General features: G+C 34.8%; 1 protein-coding gene across 1 annotated transcript; it reads left to right on the forward strand.

Annotated features, from left to right (window-relative positions):
- Positions 1-9166: 9166 nt before the first annotated feature.
- On the forward strand, positions 9167-9502 carry LOC127131203 (L10-interacting MYB domain-containing protein). The gene has a single exon (XM_051060137.1). It carries the CDS (start codon positions 9167-9169, stop codon positions 9500-9502), a length of 336 nt encoding a protein of 111 aa, XP_050916094.1.
- The last annotated feature ends 2076 nt before the right edge of the window (positions 9503-11578 follow it).

Raw genomic sequence — 11578 nt, forward strand, 5'->3', positions numbered from 1 at the left:
ATTGTATATACAGACCATGCTACCATACAATACTTATAGAGCAAAAAGGACACAAACCCTAGACTGTTTTGCTGGATCCTTTTATTACAAGAATTTAATTTAGATATCTGTGATAAGAAATGGACTGAGAATATGGTAGCTGGCCATCTATCCAAATTAGAGTACCTGAAACCCGACCATATCCCTATCAATGATGGTTTTGCCTATGATAGGCTGATAGCATCAGTCGATAATTGGACAAGTCACGAAGAAGTCTTAGATGAGGTAGCGCTAAACATTGAATCTCCCTATGTAGTGACCAGTGTACCTTAGTATGCTGGCTTCGTCAATTTCATCGCGGCCAATATATTACCTCAGGGATTAACTTAACAATAGAGGAAAAAGTTTTTCCATGACCTGAAACATTTCTACTGGGACAAACCCCTTCTCTTCAAGAGGGGAGTATACGGCATTTTTCATCATTGTGTTCCTAAAGAGGAGGCACCAAATATCATAACTCATTTCCATTCTTCTCCTTATGGCAGACATGTCAGCACATCCAAAACGTGCACTAAAATCCTCCAGGCAAGCCTTTACTGGCCAACTTTATGGCGTGATGTGCATACCTTCATAATTAAATGCGACTGATGCCAATGCACTGGAAACATATCAAGGCGCGATGAGATGCCCCTAAAGAATATTCAGGAAGTAGAAATCTTTGACGTATGGGGTATCAATTTTATGGGTCCATTCCCTTCATCTATGGGAAACAAGTACGTACTCGTTGCTGTTGACTACATGTCAAAATGGATAGAGGTCATCACCTCACCTACCAATGACGCACGAGTGGTAATTAGGATGTTTAAGAACTACATATTCCCTAGGTTCGGAACACCCTTTCTAGTTATAAGTGACAGTGAATCTCGTTTTATTTTAAGATTTTTTGAAAAACTCTTGAATAAATATGGCGTGAGACATAGAGTAGCTACACCATATCATCCACAATCCAATGGACAAGTAGAAGTATCAAATAGAGAAATAAAACAAATTCTAGAAAAAACTGTCTCACTTTCCAGGAAAGATTGGTCCTCTAGACTTCAAGATACAATGTGGGCTTATAGGACTGCCTATAAAACCCCTATAAGAACGACACCCTTAAATTTAGTCTATGGGAAATCATGTCACTTACCCTTCGAACTAGAACACAAAGCCTATTGGGCCATTAAGGCCCTAAACATATACTATTTAGAAGCTGGAAACAAACGACTGTTAGATATCTAGGAATTAGAGGAACTTCGGCGCGATGCCTATGAAAATGCTATAATCTACAAAGAATGAACCAAAGCATGGAATGCCAAGCGTATCGCAAGGAAATAATTTTATATAGGCGATATAGTACTTTTATTTAACTTTAGATTACGCCTATTTCTTGGTAAATTACTCTCCAGATGGACCGAACCGTTCGAAGTCACAAAGATCATGCCATCTGGTGCAGTTGAGATTAAAAACCAATCAACTAACTCGTTCATGGTTAACAGACAAACACTGAAACACTACACCAACTGTGATATACCTACCTATTATTCTCACCATGACTTAATCGAACCACCATTTGCTACACAAACAACCTGATTTACACCAATGTCGAGCTACCGACATTAAACAAAATGTTGCGTGGGAGGCAACCCTCGGTTTCATTGTCATTCATTTTTATATTTTTGCACTTTTCTTTTCTTTGAATAACAGTGACTTCCCTAGCTTAATAGCTTTAGGTTTATGATAGTATGAAGTACATGTTTAACCAACTCAGTTGGGACTGTTTATCTATGCATAAACACCCAACCTATAAAAACCTAACATTGGAATTCCTAAGCTCCTACTGATACAACCCTAGTGTAGGAATAGATCGAGTCCAGAGCTTTGCTACCTTCCGACTCTTTGGGAAGGAATACCAACTCACACATAATGAGTTATCCAAACTTTTAGCTTTTCAGTGTGAACCCCAAGACTACATCGAAGTACCAGTAGGTGATGATATGCAATATGAACTAGATTTTTTATGGGGTACCATTACTGAAGATTATCCACTTGATTATGAAAGAATGACCCCCCCCCCTCTAATCCATAACCCTGCCATCAGGTATTTCCAGATGGTTGCAGCCCAAACCTTTTTTAGAAAAGCTAAAAACATTGGACCTGTCAGTAAAGAAGAAGTATTTCTCATATTCAGTATTTTTCAATCCCGCTTCGTACACTCTGCTACTTTCTTAATGGAAAGTTTAGCCAAAATAGCCGCCCAGGTTGTTGAGAACATTTATGTCGGCGGTATGGTCACCCATATCGCCATAGCTTTAGGCCTTCAACAACCTAGTCGCGCATCTAGAACCTTTTTGTTGTTATAACCTGATCAATATTGAACATTGCCTAAATAGAGGATTAGTGAGGCAAGAAGGGCCCAATACCTATAATATTCTAGTCTTTAGCGAACCAGTACACAAATTCACTCTCCCAAACCTAAAAAGGACTAATATACATAACCATGACAACTGGCGATACCTTTTAGGAAATCAAGCAGAGTACCAGTCATCTTCTACTAAAGAAGCCCCCCCCCCCCCATCACCTCTAGCTGAACCCATAATCCTGACCCACTTACCGCTGAACTTACTGCTATTAAAACTAATATCTCAACTCTCAGTAACGTTCTACACCACTTCATGGATTCCATGCAGGAATAGATGGACCATATTTATCAAGAACTCTACTCCATTCGTAGATCTTTAGGCATTAGGGACAATGCTTAGTTCTTATGTGGGGGAGGAACTTATTTTCACCGTCATTAGATTTACTCTACTTTTATTTTCTTTGCAGTTATTTTACTCATTTCCATTATGCACCTTTGGAATTTTGCTCATTTTTCTAATCTTTAATGCATGTTTTGATTATTTGCTCTACTTTCTTTTCCCTGTTTTCTAGATAAATTTATTGCTTTTTAGTCTTTATGCATGATTTTTGCTGTTTATTAATTCTTCCATTTCATGAGCCATACAATTTTTTTTTAAGAAAACAAGTGTTATTTGAAATCGAATGGCTATTAGACAAGTTACGAATAGGTTATAGAGCTTGGGAAAACCCCTAAAAGATCAATATCGTTTTAACACCGTAAGTCTCCTAATTATGAAGATCAATTTGGATACCTGTTATGCCATAACCTTGAATAAGTCTTTGAGTAGTTTATCCTAGCAATCAGCACCATCTGAATTACCATCGAGTAAGCGGGCCGGTGCAAATAGGTGAATGATCCCATGGTAAAAATAAAGAAAAGAGAAGCAAAAATCTGGAAAAGTAAGAAAAAGAAAGAAAGGAATTCACCTTCTAAGTTAGGTGACCCTCACCCAGTCATTTAGCCTAACGGCTGTGAAACCTCTAAGAATATTGGATATTCATTAGAATTTTTGACATAATATGGATCATGGTCACTAACAGGTTCGTTTGCTGTGTGCGAACAAATAACAGACTTAATGTGATTGCGCCTGAATGAAAAAGGATGAAAAATAGGGCGAGTAAGTTAGGTATGGGCATAATGACATGATACAAATTGGTTTGTATATAGAGGTGATTTATGACCGTAAACACGGAATGTGTTATTACAATACCCATAGTTTGTGATTTAGTACCTATCAATATGATCTTGAGTGATTAGAGTCTTAAGCCTATAACAGTTAAAAAGGCGCCATTTTTTTCTTCTTCATAAATCTTTGCTTGAGGGAAAGCAAATGTTCAAGTATGAGGGAGTTTGATAACACTAGATTACACCGTTATTTTGACTCTTTTTGTACTTGTTTTATTATCATTTCACCTTCATTTCTAGTGTTATGTGGGTATTTTGTCTGCATTTCAAGTATTTGACCATATAGGAGCCATGTGCGAAGAAACGAAGCAATTCAGATGCAAAACAAAGAAAAAATGGGAAATTACACACAAGGCAACCTACACGGCATTCTCCATGGAGAATTCCATATGAGAAATGATGTGTCCCACTCACCAACGAGTGAATTGACCCACACTTCCACACGTTAGGAAGGTGGTGTTCGCCACCTTGAAATGGCGCTCGCCATCCTTTGTGAAGGCCAGGCGGTTAGAAAATGGACTTGCTTGGTCTCTTACTCACTCCATGCACTCCTACATTCTCTCCCACGAATGAAGAAGCTTCCCACTTGATACTTTGGATTTTGGAACATTATAAATAGGTGATAAGCTTCATTTTCCAAGGCATCCAAGCTTAGCACAATCTTAAGCACTAGAATTACCGATCAAAGTTATAACTCGTCACATCGAGGGGTTATAGCACCAGAGAGCATTGAGTTTGTACGAAGTTTGGAGCACTTTATTTTCCCATATTTTAATCTTTCCGCTATTTATATTTCTTTACAAGTCTTCAACAATTTATTCTGTACCAGATTCAAGCCTCCGTTTGGAGCAGGTTTTTATTATATTTCGCATTTTATTACCATTTTACTTATTTACTCGGACTTTATTTTCCTCGCCTCACACTACTTCTTTTATTTCCAAGTCTTATTTATCACACAGTATTATTTTCAATTACCTTCCCTCAATGTCTACTTCTATGTTTCAAACTTATGTTTTCATTTTTGTTATAAGCATGTCCAGCTAATTTATCGATGCTGGGATGTGAGGACCGTCACTTAACGATACTCTAACTGTTGTTTCTTTAGGATTTTAAATGTGGGCTGTTTTAGTTTTAATACAATTTTTCTGAGCTCAATTTAATTGGTCACTACAAAGGTAGAGCCGTGAAAACGTCGGGTAAGATCAAAATTCATCCGACATTAAAGAATAAGATTAGTTTGTTTTTTATTAATGAATACCACGAAAGCACTTTGTTAATTGACTAGGAAAGTCTAATATTTCCAGAAGGAGGTTTTAAAACTATTTACAAACACGTTTATAGGTTTAGGATCCGATTACCAGAGCGAAAGCTTCGAACCCTTTTAAGTTAAATTTTCCAACCAAGATTACTTTTCAACTGAGTAAAGAGTCTAATTTCTTAAAATAGGATTTACTACTTTAACACATTAAGCTCCGGTCACATGTGATAGTGGACAGTATAAATTAGAGAGTCAAATCCGATTCTGAATACGTGAAAGCAAAAGTTCCTATTAAATTACATTCTTTTCAAAGAAAAAAATATTTCCCCGTACAACGATCCTATTTAGAAACAATCAAGAGTATTATTGTTTGATGAGAGCCACGTCTTGGTATTATTTATCTGAATTTATTACAGTTATTTATCTCATCTCTCTTTTTCTTAATTCATTCGCCTTAGATAAAGCAATAAGAAAAGATAGATTGGCAATTAGGTCTCTTTGGGATCGATATCTTTTAAAACTAAACGATAGACTATACACTTGTTGTTAGTTAATCCGACCGAATCATAATATCGCGACCAACTATGATAGATGGTCATTTTTTTGTTAGAACATTATATTCTCCATCTCCAAAGTTTTCATATTCTCGTGTCTGATCAATGTTAGTACCTTTGTGTAGCACATCAGGCGTGACAAGCTGCTCATCTCTAATCATAGGGTCTTCCTCTTCTTCATTTGCTTTATTATGAGATACTTCATTTACAACAATGTTGATGGATTACATCATTGCCTTTGTGCGGTTGTTATACACATGTTAGGCTTTTATATTGATAGAATACCCCAATAAAAATCCTTTATCACTTTTAGGGTCCATTTTGTGCCTTTGCTCTCGATCAACCGAAATGTAACACTTGATGTCGAACACATGGAAGTATTTAACATTAGGTTTTATTCCTTTCCACAACTCATATTGAGTCACTTTGGTGACATGGTGGATGGTTACTCGATTGTGGATGTGACAAGTTATATTTACGGATTTAACCCATAAATGATATGGGAGATTATTTGCGTGAAGCATGACCCTAGCCATCTCATGTAGGGTTCTATTTTTACATTCAACCACTCCATTTTGTTGTGGAGTAATTGGTGGAAAGAACTCATGAGAGATTCCTTTTATAAAACAAAATTTTGAAAAGCTATAGTTTTCAAATTCCCTTCCATGGTCACTTCGTATACAAACAATCTTTCCAATCTCACTCTCTTTCTCACACTGAAGATAATGACACGTCCTTTCAAATGTGACAAAGATGTCAGATTTTTCTTTAAAAAATTCAATCCTAGTGTATCTTGAGTAGTCATCAACACACATAAAACACATTTTCTTCCATCCAAGATTTCTACTTACATGAGACCCATGAGATCCATGTGAAGTAATTCTAGGAACTTTATGGTGGTAAGATATTGTAGCTTCTTGTGGGATGTCTTGGTTTGTTTACCTATTTGGCAGTCTTCATAAATTCTCCCTTCTCCAATCTTGAGGTTAGAAAGACCATTTATATCCTTTTCATAAATAACATTCCTCATGGTTATAAGGTTAAGATGACCAAGTTTCCTGTGCCACAACTTATTTTCGTCTTCTTTAGTAGTCAGACATGTTGAGGTTGGTCCTTAGATTGAGATCTCCACATGTAGCAGTTATCTGATGATCTTGTACCTTTCATGATCTACTTCAAATCCTTATTGGTGAAAATATATTTAGACCTATTTTAGTTGACACAAATATCTTTATCACATAACTGGTTGATGTTAATTAGATTAACACTCAAGCCTTCAACCAGGAGGACATCTTCTAAACTCGAGAGGCTTGGATGATCTAGTTTGCCTGATCCTACAATCTTTCCTTTTACACTATAACCAAAGGTAACATAACTATTAGAATAAGGCTTTACCTCTTTAAAGTAGTTATTTTCTCCAGTCACGTATCTGGAGCAACCACTATCAAAGTACCAATCTTCACGAGAGGAAGCTCTTAGAGCAATGCGACTTGTAGTTGCCTCCTTAACTTTTTAGACTTGTTGGACATGATTATTCCTTGATCTATTCTTCATGGGATGTTGTGGATAATGATGAAAAGGCCTTCCATGCAGCTTGTAGCAAAATAGTCAAATATGCTTGTGTTGCCCAAAGTAGTGACATCTCCAGGATGGTCCTCAATAGAATCTTTTGTGTTGGTAATGATGTCGAGCATGTTACTTTGACTTGTAGTATATGATTAGGAACTCAATTTTCTGTTCAGACGTAACAAACTTATTTTCTTCATTCATTGGACTATAAATAAAGACAATTAATTTCATGTCTCTAGCTACCTTTCCTACCCCAAGGATTTCATCCAGAACTTCAGACCCACCGTTTAGCATGCAAATTGATTTGGTCATACCTTCAAGTATACAATTCAAGAGAGTAACTTATTCCTTCAGTTATGAGATGGTTGTGACAAGATTAGCCTTCTCTTGAAGCAAAACATTTATTTTTGCCATTTGTCTTTCTCTGGACATGTATTCTTATTTCCATTTGTCATACAAATGTATGTAAGCTTCAACAACATCTTCATATGAGATTTATTCATTGGTGGATTCACCTTCATTTTGGTCATTAGGTTTATGCACCATGCGATTAGTGAAAGCAATCACCCTGTTGGCCTTTTCTTCATCACTTTCTTCTTTAGTTTCTTCATCTAAAATAATGGTAGTGTATCCCTTCTTCTGCTTGCGAATGAAATTGATACAATCTACTTGAATGTGTCCAAAGCCTTCACACTCATGGAACTGAATTCCCTTGCCTTGATTTGGGTTGTCTCCTTCTCCTCCTTTATGATGAGAATTTAACCCTTTGGTGTTGTCATGAAGTTTGTCCTTGACATTTGTCATGACATTATTATTTGATCTTTTGTCCAGTCTTCTCATTATATTACCAAACCTTTTTGCAAGTAAACAATAAAGTTTGACAAGTTATCATATGTGTCTTCTTCTTCCTGCTCCTTATCATTTTCAATGTCAGATGGCGAAACCAAAAAGGCTTCATATGATTTAAAAGTGAAGAATATACTTATCGCAGCTTTAAGCGTGAAAGAATTCTACTCAATTTCACATAATAAGAGCGTAAAAGATATGTGGGACACTCTTCAACCCTTTATGAGGGACCTGAAGACATCAAGGATTCTCTGATCAACATGTTAATATAAGAGTTTAAACTTTTTCGTATGGAACCCATAGAATCCGTGGAACCATACAAACTTGGTTCCTCTACTTAATAAACAAACTAAACAACTTAGGCTATGTTTGGATTGGCTTCTTGAAGCCCCAAACTCACGTTTTATTCCTTTAAACTTAAAAGTGGTCTTATTTTCTTGTTTGGGTTTTTTCTCCAAAATCAATTCTACTCTCCTAGAAGCAATTCCAATAGAAGCTACAATTCCTAGCTTTTGAGGTTAGCAAGAATCAATTCTGCATTTATGATATTTTGGTTCTTACAATTTTCCTTCATTGCCCTCTTTAATTTCTTTTCAAGTGTTTCTTCTATTTTCAAGCTACGATACTCTCTACTTTCCAATTTTCTGCTTTGTATTAATTCCTTCATTACTCTCTTTGCTTTGTATTAATGAATTTGGTAAACCAAATTTGATTAAGATTTATTACCTTCAAGTCTATATATACACCATCATCTCTTACAACCAAAAATACAAGGAAAAATTCTACTCCAAGAATAAGGTAATCTCATAATTTTGTTCTATAATGGTTGTATTTTGTAATTCTTCTGCAACTGATATGAATATGAGAAGAAACAATTGTTTTTTTTTTCGCTCACCTAAATGCATTCTAAGTGTTTGATAAAATGCCTCTTAGAATTTATTTTGTTCAATATTAAACTATAGTGTTGATATACTGCTTATGTTTTCAAACTGCTATTGTTTATATACTAGTTTATGTTCAAATGCATTCTAATGTTTATACTATAATATTTATATATTGCAAATACATTCTAATGTTTATATACTATAGTGCTTATATACTTTTATGAGCTAGTTTTTTACGGCTAGTTAATTTTTTCCTGCAATGCAACTTTAGTGCTGCTACTTTAGTGTTGATATACTTCATGAGTTTGTGTAATTTCATATGGCAGCCTATAATGCTGCTACTTGTATTATGAGTGAAATTTTGTTGCCATATCATGTTAAAATCATTTTCTACTCACACATTATTGTTAGTGTTGATGTGTGTTTGTAACTTTGTGTACATAGTATTATGACTACAAAGAGAAAAAATCATGTTGATGAAATTCAAAGATATAAAGCTAGTTGGACGGATCTTAAAGTTAACGAAATATTCATTCAAGCATGTATGGATCAAGTTACGAAAGGTGAGCGCATTGGAACTAGCTTTACCAAGACGGGTTGGAAAAACATTGTTTCTCAATTTAATGGATCATCCGGGAGAAATTATGACAAGACAAAATTGAAGAATAGATATGATAGCTTGAGAAAGGAATGGAGAGCATGGTTTAATTTATTTGGAAAAGTTACCGGAATGGGGTGGGATAGTGAGAAGAATTCATTAGTACTATATTTCAATTTAAATTAGTATTGTAATAATATTTTAGTGCTATGTTGCATTTCAAATTTTATTATATATTTGTAATTTTTATTATGTTTAAATATTATGAATTTTGTCTTTTTTATTTATGTGTTTAACCATGTCCATTTTGGTAATTATACATTCAAAATCAATTTTGATAAAAATCATCCAAACAACATTAATTGATAACAATCACTTTTACATAAATGTATCCAAACATAAATCAATTCTGTTAAACTCAATTCTGTTAAAATCAATTCTACCAAACTCAATTCTATCAAAATCAATTTTGTTCACCGCCAATCCAAACACACACTTAGGAAAGTTCGTTTCTAACAAATATTATGCTAAATAAATATTCAGGTCAATGTGCAGGGAATGGTAACCGAAGGTTAGCGCCATCAAAGAATCTAACAATCTTAATACTTTGGACATCACAAAGTTATTTGGGAAGCTTGTTGAACATGACAATGAGATGAAATGACTCATGGATAGCAAAGTGAAGTTGAAAAAGAAAGAGAAAGGTAAAGAATAGAGAATGGGTCTTTTGTTGAAATCTTCAACATCTAAGGTGAATAAGTTAAAGTAAGAAAGTGATATTTCTAACGAAGAATATTCAATGGAAGAGGAGATAAGGTTATTAGTTAGATGCTAAAATTGATACTTGAAAATAAACAAGCTCAAGCATTCCGACAAAGGTTTGATAAATTTCAAAAAGACTCATCCATCTAAAATATAACATAAGAAAAATTATGAATACATCACATCTTATGAGTGTGGAAAAACATGACATCTTAGAACTACTTGTCCAAGTCTCACTAAACATCATAAAAAGAAGGATAAAAAATTCTACTAGACGAAATGCAAAAGCACCAAAGGCCATAAAGCCTATATCAGGTGGGAATAAGAGGATGAGAGTTCCTCCTCAGATTCTTGATCAAGCTCGGATGATGAATGTTCTAATCTATGTAACGACACATAATAAAAGCGAAGACTCACAGGTATACTCTTCTAATTCTGAAAATGAACCTTCATATAGAGAATTGTTGGAAGCGTTTGATGAAATGTATGTGGATTATTTAAATGATTATAATAAAATTTCTCTCCAAAATAAAGTCATTTTAAAAATTGAAAAGGAGATTAATGATATTAATAGAGCTTTGGATTCCTTAAAAGAAGCACATACATCTTTAATCGATGAGCGTTTTAATGTTTTTAACACTTTAGTTGAAAAGGTAGAAAAAGTAGAGGGTGTTACTTGTCCAACTTTAAAATTTGAAATTGAAAATCTCAAAGGACAATTAACACATGCTATTTATCTATCTACTACTAGTTCTACATCCTCAAGTGATAAAGAGATCGATTTTAAGAAAATCTCTCATGTTACTAGAAGAAATAGAAAAAGTTTTCATCTAAAGGTTTATGTCATTATTGTGGTGATAAATGTCATATAAGGCCTCTTTGTCATATTAGGAATATCCAAGTTCCTAATGATAAAATGACATGGATACCTAAGTGTTCCTTAACTAACCCCAAAGGACCCACTAGTTGGGTACCTAAATTGTTTATTTGATTGTCTGGAAGAAAGTCTTATCTCTATGAAAAGGTTATGGTCCCTAGATAGCGGTTGCCAAAGACACATGACAGGGATATGCTTCAATGTTCATTAAGTTTGATGATAAAGAAAGTGATCACGTTACGTGTGGGGACAACACAAGAGGTATAATTTTAAGAGAATGTGTTGTGGAAAATCCCTCCATAATCACCATAGAAGGTGTGTTTTTAGTTGAAGGGGTTAAACACAATTTACTTAGTGTTAATCAATTATGCTAGAAAAGGTACTATGTGGTCTACCCTTGTAAGACCCCAATTTTGATCCTAAGATCCCTCATGCTATCTCATCATTTGCATTGACTTTGGGATCACACCTTGACATCCTCCTTACCCCTCATTCATTGGGTTTTCATTGGGACAGATCACCAAGAAAATTTGATTGTATCATACTTTATTTTTCTTTGTTTACTAGCCAAAATATGTCAATGTATAGCTTTATTTCTTTTGTAGGTAGTGTGTGCATCCACC

The sequence above is a fragment of the Lathyrus oleraceus genome, chromosome 3, assembly GCF_024323335.1.
Source record: "Lathyrus oleraceus cultivar Zhongwan6 chromosome 3, CAAS_Psat_ZW6_1.0, whole genome shotgun sequence".
Lineage (NCBI taxonomy): Eukaryota > Viridiplantae > Streptophyta > Magnoliopsida > Fabales > Fabaceae > Lathyrus > Lathyrus oleraceus.

Coding starts and splice junctions, on each gene's coding strand:
- LOC127131203 (XM_051060137.1), top strand. CDS start 9,167: ATGACTACAAAGAGAAAAAATCATGTTGATGAAATTCAAAGATATAAA.